At 34.9% G+C, this 16,391-nt stretch overlaps 1 protein-coding gene and 1 long non-coding RNA gene across 8 annotated transcripts; one reads left to right on the forward strand and one right to left on the reverse strand.

Annotated features, from left to right (window-relative positions):
- Positions 1-376: 376 nt before the first annotated feature.
- Positions 377-7,390, forward strand: LOC109705756. Of its 2 annotated transcripts, none has more exons than XR_002214870.1 (3): positions 377-519; positions 620-785; positions 7,172-7,390. It is a non-coding gene; the product is annotated as an uncharacterized LOC109705756 (long non-coding RNA). The 2 variants fall into 2 exon arrangements; XR_002214871.1 differs by having other exon boundaries at positions 620-761.
- A 3,153-nt stretch (positions 7,391-10,543) lies between these two features.
- Positions 10,544-14,261, reverse strand: LOC109705757 (histidine-containing phosphotransfer protein 1-like). 6 transcript variants are annotated; one of them, XM_020226535.1, is made up of 7 exons: positions 14,142-14,261; positions 13,563-13,614; positions 13,268-13,432; positions 13,077-13,145; positions 11,887-11,958; positions 11,691-11,763; positions 10,544-10,798 (listed from the first exon to the last, which is right to left on the reverse strand). In XM_020226535.1, the coding sequence occupies exons 2-7, from the start codon at positions 13,586-13,588 to the stop codon at positions 10,742-10,744; spliced, it is 462 nt and encodes a 153-aa protein (XP_020082124.1). In that variant the 5' UTR covers positions 13,589-13,614; positions 14,142-14,261; the 3' UTR covers positions 10,544-10,741. The 6 variants fall into 6 exon arrangements, with proteins under 6 accessions (XP_020082124.1, XP_020082123.1, XP_020082121.1 ...); XM_020226534.1 differs by having other exon boundaries at positions 13,268-13,398; positions 13,529-13,614; positions 14,142-14,256; XM_020226532.1 differs by lacking the exon at positions 14,142-14,261 and having other exon boundaries at positions 13,268-13,398; positions 13,563-13,707.
- Between the last annotated feature and the right edge of the window lie 2,130 nt (positions 14,262-16,391).

Genomic DNA, 16,391 nt, shown 5'->3' on the forward strand with positions numbered 1-16,391 from the left:
GAGTTAGGGAAAATGAAGTTGATGTTGTTTTGGTTCTTTGGTTACCAGCTGAATTGGGGAAGATTTCAGCAGCTAGAAAGGGACTATTTGGCTGTGATTTCGCTACTTTAATCCTGGGGGAAACGGGATTGAGGCTTTAAGAAGGTAATTAGCTCACTAATTACCTTATGTTGATACTATTTTAAGTTTATTAATGAAATAAGGATGCTGATTTTGGGTTTATGCTGACAGCAAACATGTATGTCATCTTTGAGCTGAATAATATGCTTTGGTGAACTGGTTCTGAGTATGTTTCAACCTGAGAAAAGTACAATTCCAAGTTAAGAATCTATGCAAGTTAAATTTCAGCCTATACTACATAGTTAAACAAGTGTAGTGATGCTGTTTTTGGTAATAGTTCGCAGCAAGGTTACGACAAATCGTCGGGTTGTTTTCGGTTGACATTTGGGAGTTTTCGAAGGTTAATTTGGAGTACTAACCTGAACCGAAACAAAGGCTTAAGATATAGCCTTGTACAAGGTGAGAATTTTGCCGAAATTGGATATTTTGTTACTAGTTTCAATGCAATGTTATTTGTTAATTCGCAGCAGGATTGAGACCTAATTGAGATGAATTTCAGGACACATGTGGGCTGATTTGAGTTGAGTATTGGAGACCTTTGCTTGAAGTGAAGAGTAGACTTAACTTCCCTTTTAAATCCAAAAAGCTTGAATACTTGGATCGCTTATCAGTGTGAACTCGACAACAGTCGTTGACTATTGGTGGGTTTGGCCACCCCGAAATGGGTGAATTCTCTCTAAGTCTCTTCAACTTTATTAAGGAGAACCATTGCATGTTTATGAACAGTTTGCTATATTTGAATGGATGAGACTTGTATAACCTGTATAGTATATCGGGTAAAGGAAAACCTCTATATAGTAGAGGCGAGCTATGAAATTGCTTTGCAGATGGGGATTACGGGCTTAGTAGCAGGTGTTACATGTTATTAATATACTTGTGTAGGCAAGTTAGAGAAAACATTACTGACTAGCGCATTGAAATTAAGTTATGAAAAGGGATATTCGATCCGGTTGGATAATCATGTGGATGAGGTAGCGTGACATGATATCTCGAGTTAAATTATGCAATACTGAGTTATAGACATGATAATAGAGTTAGTCATATATTCTGTATAATAAGAGTACTTATATCTTTATGTGAAAAATCATGCGAGGAATATCACCAATGCTGTTTTGCATACTTGTATTACGTTTCATGTAAAGGGAACTAGTATGAACTTCCTGCTTGGACATAACCTTAGAAACATACATGTATTACGTTTCATGTAAAGTGATATAACATGATTGTTATACTATTGAAGATGTTCTAGTAAATAAGTAGAATTGAACTTAATGACATACTTGGGTAATCAAGTAAGGATCACTGTATGTTACCTATATGCTCCAAATAGTGAGGGAATATGTTGAACTATAGGATATGTGCCATGAGTCATTGGACATAATCTTAGAAACCACTTTCCTTATGTATAGGGAGTAGTGAGAAAACTCTATATGAGTAAATGTGGGTATGGTCATTATGATGTAAGTATATACGTGCTATGGATTACAGCTTGCATGCCATTACGCTCTTTCGCACACGCTTGTGGGGGTCGCGGCCCCGATGCCTAGCACTCCGGAGTAGCTTAGCGACAGATTGCTCGCTTATGTACGAAGTGAGCGCCGAAGTGGATTGCCGTGGGGAGTGTATACTACCACGGGGCCATTAGGCACAGCGCGGCTATGACTTCACCTTGTGTAAGTCTATTGTGAATTGAGTTATGATGAGTTATTTTAACCTTAGATGGACATAGTAGTAAGGTTACTTTATGTCATTGGTCGAGTAACTTAGAGATGAATAAGGTAACAGGTTAACATCTAGATCTATTAGTAGTGTAATGACAGTATGTTACACTCTGGATAGTGTAAGATGTAACTACAGGATATCATCAGTTAATTCTGTAGTAATGAAATATTTGCTTACAGTCTAGCATTTGGCTAGTTAAATTGTCAATTAACATGAATGATAGAAATTATCATAATGAACTAGTATTCATAACTTGTTGACATTTAGATATATATATATATATATATACACATTTTGAGCAANATTGAGCTAAAAAGCCTCTTCGGTGCCACTCTTCAACCGAAGACCGAGCATGGCCTGAGACAAGTATCGTCAGGTTATCGAGCAAAGCTGGCCCAGTCGATAAGACCTTGATTACCGCGACTGCCTAAAACTCAAACTGCGTGCCTAAAGCTGTTTTAGGTTTTTATGTACAAAATATACATAAATGCACACACAAAGGAAGATAAGCTTCTTCCAACCTAAAACAGCGCTTAGGCACCAGCTAGTTCTGCTTTGCTTTAGCGTCGAAACAACAGAGGCAGCACGACTAACGTGACCACGTTAGGCAAGCGTTTAGACTGCCTGCCTAGACGCCTCTAGCGCGCAACTAGCTCCTCTCCAGCCATCACCGTTTTGCCATAAAAGCGCTTTCAGCGCTATAAAATACATAGCAAAGCGCTCCCTAGCGTGCACCTCCCCGCAAGTACGCAAAATCAGCATGACACTCCCTGAGCCTAACTTTAAGGCTACAAACTCCCCGAAAGAGCGAAACAACGTGGAACATATATCAACGAGAAATCCCAAAACAAAGTGGATTGGGATTGGATCGGAACGGGATCGGGGGATCGGCGGAGGGGGTGTAAGGGGACGAGGAGGACGCGCGCGGGGCCGGTGGACTCGTCGCGGCGGCCGACGGCCTCGAGAGGAGAGGTAGAAAGAGGTAGAGAAAGAGAGAGGGTGAGAGGAGAGCCCAACACACTTCCGGGCCCGACGCGGAAGACGTCTGGGAGGGGGCCCTGGCGTATCACGAGGCCGTTGGAAGGGGCGGCTGGCGGCGGCAGCGGCCCGCGGCGGCGACGACGAGGACACCGGACGACGTTGGGTCCGGCTCGGACCGGCTCCCCCCAACGTCGACGACGGTCGCGCGGCGGTGGCGGACCTTTGGGAGGGCGGCTGCTATTCACTTTAAGTGAAACTTGGAAATCGCGTAGAATTTCCGTTTTAACTCGTTTTCGCCCGAAACTTGACGAGTGCTTTTGTAATTAAATTACACACAAAAACATCGTCAACTGAGAGTTTAGCTACACTGCAAAAATCTCAGTCCTTACAATACTATATTTTAATATTAGTATAATATATATTGTAGTGTGCTAATGACGGAATCCATACTATCAAGATACTTATCACACTACAACAAATGTGATGTATCTAAATTATCCACAACCAAGATATGCAAGATTAGAGTAAATGAAGTTGAAAGAGAAAAATCTAAGCACAACCACAATAACAAGTTCATCCAAATCGGGCTATATTCACGGGTACAGAGAGATCAAATCCACTATCAAACGAGAAGATGAGATTATCATTCTATTACAATGAGCTTACAACCTTCCAATGAAAATCCCTTCTTACTACATATTCTTTGAAGCACTTTCGGATTTCGCAAATCTCGCTACAAAATGCCTCTTAGAATTCCTCCAATACACATTGGAAGCTTTTGAATCAAGCAAGAAGAACAAGAGAGTTACTTCTCCAACCCTCTCTACACATCTCTTCTCTTTTTTAAGAAAAAGGGAACCCTAGAGAGCAAAAATGAGAACTCTCTCTATCAAAATCCAAAGAGAATCACTCTCTTAACATCACTTGGCCCAATAGACCAAAATTGGTCAACTAAAGCCCAAACCAATTACTAACTAGCCCATTACATGAGTTGTTAAACCAAACCCAAAATAAACCAACTAGGCTAATAAGTGAATTTGATATCACTAGCCCAACAATCTCCACCTTGATAGCAAAATCACCGCTCCTCATCTCCGCGCCAATCATGTGCTTTTATCCTTCACTCAACTTGAAGCCTAAAGAAGTTAGGCTCCAATTCAACTTCTCTACTTGTACTGGCTTCGTGAGCATATCAGCTACATTCTTATGAGTGCCAACTTTCGACACCCTCACTTTGCCATGTTTAATGACATCTCGAATGTAATGATATTTTGCATATCAATATGTTTAGTTCTTTTATAATAAACTGAATTTTTAGCTAAACATATTGCACTCATTCTATCACATAATAAACACATGGTTTAAAATTCATACCAAGCTCTTTCATCAAACCTTAAAGCTACACCGCCTCCTTGGTTGCCTCAGTAAGTGCCACGTACTCAGCCTCCGTGGTTGACAAAGCCACCGTTACTTGAAGCTTAGACATCCAACTAATTAGACCATTTTCATATTCAAATACAAAGCCCGTTGTAGATCTTCTCTTGTCAAGATCACTGGCAAAGTTACCATCAACATAACCATGCATTGGTCTTCAGTTTTTGTCATACATGATTGCATAATCACTTGTACCTCTCAAATAATAAAGAACCTATTTTGCCACCTCCCAATGCACCTTTTCGAGATTTGCCATAAACCAGCTTAAATTATGTTATTTAATGCAATATTCTATACAATCCGGCTAGAGCGCATGTAGAAGCATGCAAGCCTCCGCGCTTCTAAATTATATTTGATGATAGGATATCTAAATCGATCTCTGTCAGATATGATCTACAATATTCTTTGTATCTAGAAATGAAATTTCATAAACTTTCGACTTCATTCATCTATTGAATGATCAACCTCAAAATAAAAAGCTAAAAATAAAAATCTCATAAAAAATAGTAGTAAAAGAATTAAATTTTACCTGATTTAAGTTGTTCTAAATGTTTTTAGGGAAAGATAGAATGCTACCCATTTTGTTTATGTTTTTTTAAAAAAGAAACTTAGCTGAAAATATAAATCAACCAAGCACCAATCACCAACTCCTTTGACACTTGCGCTAGAGACGATTCATAATTATTCTATATTTTTAAAATTACAAACACGTTACATTAGTAATTAAAATAATAAAATGCTCGTGCTGTCGATGAGCATAAAAAGAAAATTTTGGACTTTGAGCCCTGCTAACTTTCGCTAGTTTAAGGTAAACTTCTACATTGGAACCTGCTTTGAGCTTTATGGAAAGGAGATTAGTGTATGTTGAGTTTCTCTGTTCACCTCCGTACTCTGCTCTGATTTTGGTTGGGTTTTTTTTTTCCCTTGTAGTTCTTTTGTAAACATGTGTTTAAATTTTTAATTTCAATAGTTATAGTATCTAAACTTTATCAAATAGTTCAATAGAACTCTCTTCCATCGAAGTTACTAGCCACACGGCAGTTTTGATCACATGACATGCGCATAATCTTGTAAGACTCCAAAATATAAAGAAACATTTTTTTCTTTTAAGTTTGAACATACTTTTAGTTTTTTTTTTTCCCTTTAATATGTTAGAATATATAGAAAAATAAATTTTATTATGTTTTAAAGCTTATAAGATTTTATATCCAAGACGAACGAATAAAACAATTGTATAATTAGTAAATTTTTTTTTTTGACTAAAATAATTAGTAAATTCAATTGAAGAAAGCGGCTAATTAAACTATTAGATAAAGTTTAGGGGTATAGGCATTTGCTTACAAAGTTAAAGTCATCTCTTGTATTTGTTCCTTTTTGAAAAAACGAAAAAAAAAATTAGTCCTCAGGTTTCTTAACACTTTAAACTAACGTCTAATAGCTCTATATTGTACTAACCAGAAGCTTGAGACACAAGCTTCAAACTTAAGATATAAGATACCACACAAACACGAATCTCTGACAATATATGGTCGTCACTTCCAACTTTATGGTCGTCGCTCAGCATCTAACCACTAGACCACTTTAGTGGTCCAGTGGTTTAGATTTTGGTTGACGTTTATACTAACTATTAGCTGATTTAAAAAAGTAAACAAACGCATATTTATGGTGGAATAGAAGAGATCCTAATCTCCAAATCATCTTATAAAAACCATTGTCATTTTATCCCTTGCTTAGTAAGCAAACTAGGCAATACTGTTTGGGACCAGATCTAAATAGAATTCAGTTGAGTTCAAATGGTGAGAGTTCAATTGTTTGGAAATACTGACAGTACTATTGACAACCAACTTGATTGTGGAGATAACAGCAAATGCATTCTAATCATCGGACCTGAAATTATCAGAATTGAACCGGTCTTATTCATACAGTGAGAAATTGTACTGAATGTTTCAAAATAAATTAAAAAGTCTCATTAACTAACGTCTACAATCAATAGAATCCGAGAAATTAGAACCCAAGTTCTGCGAAAACACCGAACTAGTCGAATGAAAACATATCTGTCCAAACTCAGCAGGACGTGTTGAGAACACTGATAAAAGCATCAGATTGGAGGGCAAATGCATCATTTTTAGCTGCACAAAAGTTTAAGAATGCTACCAACTGCTGGTAAGCCTAATTTTTCAAAAACTTGCAGCATCTTCTTGCTTTACAGACCAAACAATGGGTAAATTGCACCACTAGTTCCTGAACTTTCAGCTAAGTTTCCTTTCGATTCTCACACTTACAATTTCGATAATAGAGCCCATAGGCTCTTAAGAGAGTTTCCTTTGCCACAATGCATATTTATTACTGAGGGTGAACGTTTGCCTGCACCTAATGCATCTGTATGTTTACACGCTATATATTTATCTATTCTCTATTCTATTTAGTTCGTACTATATATTACTCTATATATTTATCTATTCTTTATTCTATTTAGTTCTTACTATATATTGAGTACTAATCTTTTTACTGCTTAAAATTTAGACACTTAAAAATGAAAGAACCAATTCTATGAAGAATAGATAAATATATAGAGTAATATATAATAGATTTGAGTCAGTTTGCGAGATGTTGAAAATTAGTTTTAAAAAAAGTTTGATTTTAATAAAAAAGTCTTTAATGAAAAAGTCTTACATCCGGTTTGCCCCGGTATCTTAGTAAACCGATGATCACTAACACTCGGTTCATCAGAAAACCTGCCCATGAAAAATAAAGATGCGGGTTCGGTGATTTGAAAGTTATGTTAAAATAAACTCATACAGTCAAAATTAGTTATTAAATAACATTGAAGATAAAACCTCATGTGAAGCAAGCAGGATGCATATATAATGATATTTAAGATGACNTCACGCCCTCTTTGTTGTTGATTTTACAGAGCCTTCCACCGCGGGAAAGGTTAGGGTTCCTGGCGAGGGGTCAACGGCTAGCTAGAGCTTTCTCGATGATAATAGATGACCTCTACCAATTTATTGTGATGTAGCTCAGTGTTGTATACTGAGAGTATGTAGAATGTATTTTGTTTTCTTTACATTGTAATAAGGTTCTGGGTTGTATGAGTTTTAAACTTTTAGTTGTGCTCTGATTACTTAATTAAGTTATGATCTTTTTGCTAAATTATTCATTCTCTTTGTAGACGCCTGGTGTACACTGTAATTGTTTGATGTACATGGCGGGTTTGTGCGCGTCACTGTGAGCTTCCGCTGAAGTCCAGGGCGTGACACGCACAGTGAGAAATTGTACCGAATGTTCCAAAATAAATTAAAATCTCATTAACTAACGTCTACAATCAATAGAATCAGAGAAATTAGAACCCAAATTCTGCGAAAACACCGAACTAGTCGAACGAAAACATATCTGTCCAAACTCAGCAGGACATGTTGAGAACACTGATAAAAGCATAAGATTGGAGGGCAAATGCATCATTTTTAGTTGCACAAATGTTTAAGAATGCTACCAACTGCTGGTAAGCCTAATTTTTCAAAAACTTGCAGCATCTTCTTGCTTTACAAACCAAACAATGGGTAAATTGCATCACTAGTTCCTGACCTTTCAGCTAAGTTTCCTTTTGATTCTCAGACTTATAATTTCGATAATAGAGCCCATAGGCTCTTAAGAGAGTTTCCTTTGCCACAATGCATATTTATTACCGAGGGTGAACGTTTGCCTGCACCTAATGCATCTGTATGTTTACACGCTTTATATTTATCTATTCTCCATTCTATTTAGTTCTTACTATATATTACTCTATATATTTATCTATTCTTTATTCTATTTAGTTCTTACTATATATTGAGTACTAATCTTTTTATTGCTTAAAATTTAGACACTTAAAAATGAAAGAACCAATTCTATGAAGAATCAGTAGAATTTATAGTGTACATACGTTGGACGAACGAAAGTGTACTCCAAAATAGAAGTTACAATAAATTACTCAAATAAAATTGTATTGAAAGTTTAGTGACTTGCACGTAGAAATAAAAAGTACTCGTCCAAAAGACTACTTGGCTCACAATCACTGGTAGCCAAATGATTCTATGGCCCCGTTTGGCCTACATTCTGAAGAAGTGATTTCTGAAAAAATAATTTTGGTTTGAAAAAGTAATTTTGGTTAAAAGTTGTATAGGGTTTGACTGAGTTTAGATAAAAACGATTTTTTTGAAATAATTTTATAAAAATGTTTAGCAAAAATTTTTTGATGTTTGCATAAAGTAATATTTTTATTATTTTAAAATAACTTAAAGTCTAAATATAAATTTGAATTAAAATTAAAATTTTTAAATTTCAAAATTGTACAAAATTTAAAATTTGATATTTTAATTTAAAAAATAATTTTTAAAATTTCAAAATTTAAAATTTGAATTTTTTCAATTTTAATTTTAATTTTAATTTTCAAAGTTTAAATTTAAAATTTACTATTTAAAATTTAAAACCCAAAATTTAAAATATTAAAATAAAAAATTTAAAATTTAAAATAAAATTTAAATTAATTTTGAAATTTAAAACATAAAATATAAAATGTTAATTTTAAAAATTTGAAATTTATAATTTGAAGTCAAACTAGTAATTTGAATTTTTAAATTTTTAAATTTAAATTTTAAATTTATCTTGAATTTGAAATTTGAAATTTAAAATTTTAAATTTTAAAATCTAAAATTTGAGATTTGAAAATTAAAATTAAAATTTAAAATTAAAGTTTAAAATCTAGATTTTAAATTTTAGACTTGAAAAGTTGAAATTTAAAAATTTAANAAATTTTAAATTTTAAATTTTAAAATCTAAAATTTGAGATTTGAAAATTAAAATTAAAATTTAAAATTAAAGTTTAAAATCTAGATTTTAAATTTTAGACTTGAAAAGTTGAAATTTAAAAATTTAATATGAATTTATAATTTAAAAATTAGAATGAAACTTAAATTTAAATATTGAATCTAAAATTAAAAAAAAAATTAAAGTTTGAATTCAAAATTAAAATCAGATTTCAAAAATAATTTTTTTCTGCTTTTGATTCTAGAACTTTCAAAATTAATTTTCTAATTCTAAAAAACAGAATCAAATTTTACAACTCCCATTGTCGAACGCTCTACTGAGTCTAAAAGCGATTCCGAGCCTAAAATCACTTCTAAAATGCTAGGCTAAACAAGGCCTATGTGAAACAAGCTTATCGCACACTCACAGTGATGAGGTTGTCTTTGACAACCCATTCATTGCGCAATTTATTTTCTTTTCCATAAGAACATTCACATTGCATACTGTACAAAATTTCAGATAATTATAAAGCTAAATTTCACGGACAAGACCATTTTCATTTGGAATCTGTCCCATTTACATTCTAACACTTCTCAAACCAGTTTATTGTTAAGTAGACAAAACTTACAATCATTTTTCTTCTCCCCTTGAACATATCTGTGGACGAATTTCAATGACAAAAGTATAGCTTGATACAAACATATGTGGACGAATCTCAATGACAAAAGTAGAGCTTGATACAAAAGGAGAAGATAAGAAAGAATTTAAAAGAATCCTGAATCTTAAACCAGAATAGAAAGAAGGAAGATAAAATTAATAAAACTTGAAACTAGATAAGGATTTTGATGCCAGCCCCACAACATCTTCAAGTTGAAAATTAACTAATATGATGTTCATGGGCATAAAACTAAGTAAACAAACCCAGAAAACAAAACTGAACAAAAACATGAAAGAAAGAACTAGCATAAAAGTAATCAATCTTCCACTGCATGAAGCCTACCATCCAACAATCCAAGCTCCATTCCAACACACAATCACAAGAAGGATTGGAGGGATTTGCCTTCTACACCGACCAAAATCAGTTGGCTATACCGGAAACTCTTACTGAGTGTGTGGAAGAGTCAAGGAGGGTCGACCACTAATGGACATTTCTCAAACTAATAATCAATCAAGATTACAGTTCATCTGTGAAAGAGCTGACGCATAATAGTTTTGCTACTAATGCCTAGGCAACAAAAGTGGAAAAATTTGCCGAAATGCACAGCATTCATTTCCAATTTGTTACCATACGTTTAATTGTCTGAATCAGCGACTTTTCTCTATTTCCAGTATTCTTTTCTTTTCCCATAATTATCATATGTTGTATTCATTTTTGTCCTATCTGCTTACTACTATAAACAAATGCTAAACTCATGGTACTAACACGTTTAAAAGATCTTCGAACAAAACTGATAAATCGAAACAAATATTGACAAAAATAAAATTCACCAAGCAACACATGGACACTGAAACGCCGTCGGAAATAAGCAATTTGGTTGATTCATTCATTTTTCTACAATATATAGAAAGCGATTCCGTCTTGTATTTGGACCGAACACAGATTTTTCAAAATTAGCGGACAAACAGGCACATAACAGGTAGAGGAAAAGCTCAAGAAACAAACAGAGAGAAGGATTACCACCTCCTACACTAGTTTAACTTAATCCTTGCTCATTATTGGCACGGCCCCCCCGGCTGCAAGAATCTGCTGCTCCAGCTATAATCCGCCCAGAAGGAAAAATTGAACCAAATTTAGCAGTTTGCAATCGTTTAGAGACAAAAGTACTCAACATTAAGGGTAAAATTGTATAGAATAGCCCTGACGACGGCTTGATTTGAAATAACTAAAGAATCTTTGAAAATTTTAATTCCTGCCTAACTTTCAAGTTAAATAATGGGAAAACACTTTCAATTAGTCTAATTTAAAACACTTTCAATTAATCTAATTTGTGTAATTTTATGGATCTTCTGTTAAATAATTTGGATTTGACATTTGCTTTACAGAAATGTAGCCACAAAAATCACGAGAGAGGCTTGAATCAAGTCCAAAAAAGCAAACAAAGCATCCAAATGATGTTATAGAAGAGCCAACAAATTACTCAAACAAATGAAGTAACAAGCTAGGCAGTAAATTAATTTTAGGGAAAACTTCAAAAACCCCCCCTGTGGTTTCACACTTTTTCATTTTAGTGCCCTATAGTTTAAAGTGTATCAAGTTAGTACCCTGTGGTTTTTCACTTTATCACTTTAGTACTCTGTGATTTCGCACTTTATCACTTTAGTACCCTATGGTTTTAATTTTGTATCAAGTTTGTACCCTGTGATTTTTAAACCACAGTGTACTAAAGTGATAAAGTGCGAAACCACAGGGTACTAAAGTAATAAAGTGCAAAACCACAGGTACTAACTTGATACACTTTAAACCACAGGGTACTAAAGTGATAAAGTGCGAAACCACAGGGTACTAATTTGATACATTTTAAACCACAGGGTACTAAAGTGAAAAAAAGTGAAACCACAAGGGAGGTTTTTGAAGTTTTCCCTTAATTTTATAGTCCAGGTCAGTTCTATACATTTTTATCTAACATTAATAAATGGCATTTCCTTACCCTGAATAGAGCGTCAAGCTTGTTCTTCACAAGGTAACACTCTTGCCTGACTTGCTGCAAACAACCGAGACATCTGCATAAGGGTTTGGGTTTTCTTGTAAGAAAATATTGGACATCGGAGTTTTTACGAGGACTAACTTAATTAACGTGGTTGGTCCAAAGAAGGATTTGTTAAACACAAGAATTGGGAGCTTACCCCTCTAGGTTATTCTCGTCACAGCAACTTCGAAAAGCAAGACAGACATTTTTAACCCTTTGAGCACCAATGCTGTATTAACGAGACATCGAAGTCTTCAGTAATTGATCAAAACCACTTTCTCTCTTAAATATATTTACTAACTTAGCATACAGAAAACAAATTGTGAATAAAGGGGAGAAAAGAATATAATAATTGGGCATGGTCCAATTGAAATCTGCTCCCAAAACGAAAGATGATGCTAAATTCTAGTATGACATAAGATAATATGAACCTTACCTGAATAATGCCGCACTTTGGAACATGTATTTGAAGCTCAAAAATTTTGATTTTACTACCGAATCTTACAATATACTTAATCTCCTTATGTTCCAATTAGCATTTTATTGTATTTCTAACATTTTCCAAAGAATATGTTGCATCCTAATATAATATTCTGTTATTTAATGCAATATTCCAAAGAATCTGGCTAGAGTACATGCAGAGGCACAAAAGCCTCCGCGCTTCGAAATTATTTTGATGATTAGACATCTTATTGATCTCCATTAGGCATGTTTGTATCTACAAACCAAATTTCATGAATCTGCAACATCATTTATCTAATGAATGAACAATCTGAAATGAAAAGCGGAAAATGAAAATCTCATAAAAAACAGTAGTATAAGTCTTAAATTTCACTTGATTTAAATTGTTCTATACTGTTAAGCTTGCAAAAACGGCACATCAGTTATTAAAATAAACAATTTTGAGAACTTTTAATCACTAAGCAAATGATGTTGAAAAATCATGAAATTTTGGATTTTAGATCATTCCTAGAGTGTAGATTATGTCTAATAAGCGGATCGTCAATTCAGATGTCCCACCGTCAAAAATAATTTGAAAATACGAAGGCCTCCGTACTTCCAAAACTACTCTATCTTAGACTTAGGATTTGAAGTGCAAATAGTTAAACTCTAACAGAATTTGACAAAAGCTTTTAAGCATGTTCTAGCAAAAACAAAATGAATAATAGGTAGGCAGTAAAATCAACTTAAGTCCAGATACCCATATCTAATGCCCTAAAATTCAGGTATGGTTCACACATTTTCACCTGGATATGTAGGCCGAGGCATATTTTTATAAAAAATGAATGTAATAAGAACTAAGAGGGGATAACTTTGCTAAAAATGGGGGATGATGTAAAACTAAACCTGGCACTGCTTCCCTTAAGCTGGTGGACATGTGCATCAACCTTCCTGAAATCCACAATCTGCTGATCCCTTCAGACAGAAAACAGAGACAAATATGATAAAACCCACCCACCGAAAAAATCAAAATCCTGTAAAAAATTTACACGGCAGAGAGAAAAGAACTAGAAAATTTTAAGATCAAATCAACTCACAGGGTCCTGCTGAGTTCGTTGAGAAGCCTCTCAGAGTCCTCAAAAAAAAGAGAGACAACTTCAGAAACAAAGTTAGGGTTGTTCTCATCCTGCAGATGCTGCAGTTCTGTGAACTGGGCATCCAGAAACCCCTTCCCATCCACACCACCAAAAATTTTAAAAAATCCACAGAAAAGAAAAAAAAAATCAAACATGAGATCATAGAAAATAGAAACAATGGAGATTTTTTTTTTTCTTGAGTTAGGGGTTCTTGATAGATACCTCATGGTAAAGTGCTGAGGTGAAATCAACATACCTCCTCTGTAATCGGCTCACCTCCATCTCTAAGCCCCAAAGTCTTTAGAAGCCTTTTCTCGAAGGACATGAGAAGATGAAAGACAAGCTTTTATTTGAAGAAAAGGAAAGTCATAGTTTTCGGAGAAATTCTATTGTATATAATGAATTAACGATAATGAATTCCCAGCCATAATTAGTTAATTTGGATTGGCCAAAAATTCAGTACAGATATAATACGAATAAAATTTGTATCTTAATTTTAAAATTTATTGAAAAATATGGCTATAAAATAAATTCGTCAATTATTCGGATACGTGGTTTATACAAATAGTATACGTTCACCAATTAAAAATTTGGGATAAAAAATTCGGCTATTAATTTTTTTTTTTTCCTCTAGATTTATGCTATTAGCATAAATACNAAAAAAAAAATAAATTAGACGAATTAAAATACCAAGAAATAAAAATATAAGAATTCTTAATACTCATAAATACTAGCAAACTATATTATACCCCATAATTCGGCACTTCACATGCAGATAATAGCAAATATTAACTCCACTCTTAATCATGGAAAATATGAATTTGTTGTTTTGTACCAGATGAGTGGGCGTGCGATAGTGGAACAGCGGAACTCGAAACCAGATGGCGAGTGGCAGCGCTCGGTCTCGCGGGGGCTTCCGATGGCAAGCGGCGAGCGGCGGGCGTGGTTCCGAACTTCCGATGCTCGATCTCGCGGAGGGTTTCTATGGCGACTAGCGAGCGGTGCCCGTCCGGAGTGGTTCCGAAGAATCGGAACTTCCAATGCTCGGCCTCGCTGGGCGTTCCGATGGCGAGCGGTGCGCGGCCCGGCGCGAGGATGGTTCCAAAGAACCAGATCTTTGTTGTATTTTTCAAACATAATTTATTTTTAGTTAGTTAATTGAGAGATAATAGATATTATAAAATTTTAAAATATACAATAAAAATTTACAATAAAAATTATATTTTATAATTTATATGTTATATTATATTAGAAAATATCTACAATATCCTATATTATTTTTATATTTTTGAATTCTAATAAATTTAAAATTTAAAGTATATTGTCTATGCTACTTATAAAAGTGTGAGTTTTAAATTTTTTTCCTCTTCCCAAAAATGTCTTTACTCTTTTACTAATATTTTCATATCCAATAATTTTCAACCAATTATTTCAAATAATTCACTAAATAATAATTTATTCTCAAATAAGGATATTAATTTTTTGTCATTAGATCTTATCTAACGATTGAAAAAAAAAAGTATTTGTCACTTTTGTAACAATGCCATGCCCCGGGGCCTAAAACAGTAACTTTTCATGTCACGCCCCGGATTACTTATTTTTCCGGACACGCTAACAGACCCACCGTATACACAGAAATTTTTTCTGTATACGAAGTGAAGCTGTATCTGTACTTGTAATCATACAACACTACAACCAGTAGTATAGAGCTGCTAAAGAGAAATACAAAAATAAACAACAGAGGTTCATTATACATACGTAACACCCAGGTATACAAAAACACTCGCTCCAGCGAGATACAAATAATAGTATGTATAATAGCCCAAAAACTACAACTACCTGTAGCTGGTACTCCTCTAACTCTGTGACTCGTCAGGAAGGGCTCTGACTCGCAACACCATTTTCACGATCAGTATCAGCAGTAGCAGCAGCTGCAACCGAAGGTTTTACAAAAGATCCACAACTGGGTGTCAGAACTACTGGAAAAAGAAGTAGTACTCAGTGGGTACCGCTACCGACCTCAACGGCTCACCCACTGAGTCTACAGATGATATGCTCAATGATAGTAAAGAACTGAAAACAATCTACAGCTATATCCACTATACTATCATGATCCAACACTATCTGTAGAATAAGGCAAGCTCTGACCCAATCTCACTGGGGACTGTGAATATATCCATCCCGCCTATCGAAGCTATACAGCTACCTCCACGCTAAGCCGTCAGTGGAGAGCAAGTCCAACCAGGACAAACCGACATCAACGCAAAAGCACTAAGACCGACTCCGGAGTGGCACTCGTGGGCGCTACCCAACCAAGTATACAAGCGTATCTCTGCCGAGCTCAATCAGACTCTCACAGGCTATAGTCGAAGTAAACAGGATCTAACAACCAAACTCACATGCCTTTCGCACAATCTGATGCAAAAACAGTAATCTGGATCCACCGTCAATCTTAACGGCACTCGTCAAACCGGAACAGCCTAAACACTGCTGTAAAAATAAGTTCGGCATCTCAGCACGAGCGTAAATGCATTCTACACTAATCAGGGTATCCACCACCCACAAACTGCGGCGATACAAATAAATTACGGCTCCCAGAGCTAAATCTGGCAGTTTTAACATATGACGGTGTAGAAACGCAAGTTTTCTCCTAAGTCAATTCCAAGTCCAACATGTATATTTAACTAACATTTTAAGCTCCAAACTCAGATTTCATAAGCATGCAAATCACTAGTTTGAGCTAAATACATGATATACAATTGACTAAACTTACATGTGGTCAACTACTAAACTTAGGAGGAAATTCGAAAATTCCGGTAGCTTAAACATCAACCCATCTCTAGAGCTAAATCCACGACAGCGAGGAGTCACCGGAATCCCTGCCAAGCTCAGCCACAACCAGCAACAAGCCTCTCTAAGCATTTAAACACCAAAACACCAAAAATCCATAAATATACCAAAAATTCGGCACTTAAAGCTAAAATTCTTTCAATTCTAATGTCAAAACTCACCTATCATACTTTAAATCCACAATTTAGGTGAAGAGCACTCTCAAAACCAGTAAGGAAAGGTGGAGCAACCTCCT

This window comes from Ananas comosus, unplaced genomic scaffold (assembly GCF_001540865.1).
Source record: "Ananas comosus cultivar F153 unplaced genomic scaffold, ASM154086v1, whole genome shotgun sequence".
Taxonomy (NCBI): domain Eukaryota; kingdom Viridiplantae; phylum Streptophyta; class Magnoliopsida; order Poales; family Bromeliaceae; genus Ananas; species Ananas comosus.

What these genes read in the sequence shown, in the direction of transcription:
- LOC109705757 (XM_020226532.1), bottom strand. Translation starts at nt 13,631, where the DNA reads ATGTCCTTCGAGAAAAGGCTTCTAAAGACTTTGGGGCTTAGAGATGGA. An exon ending in GACGAGAATAACCTAGAGGG is followed by an intron (nt 11,764 to 11,886) that starts GTAAGCTCCCAA and finishes ACCCTTATGCAG; the next exon opens with ATGTCTCGGTTGTTTGCAGC. An exon ending in AGCTTGACGCTCTATTCAGG is followed by an intron (nt 10,799 to 11,690) that starts GTAAGGAAATGC and finishes GGCGGATTATAG; the next exon opens with CTGGAGCAGCAGATTCTTGC.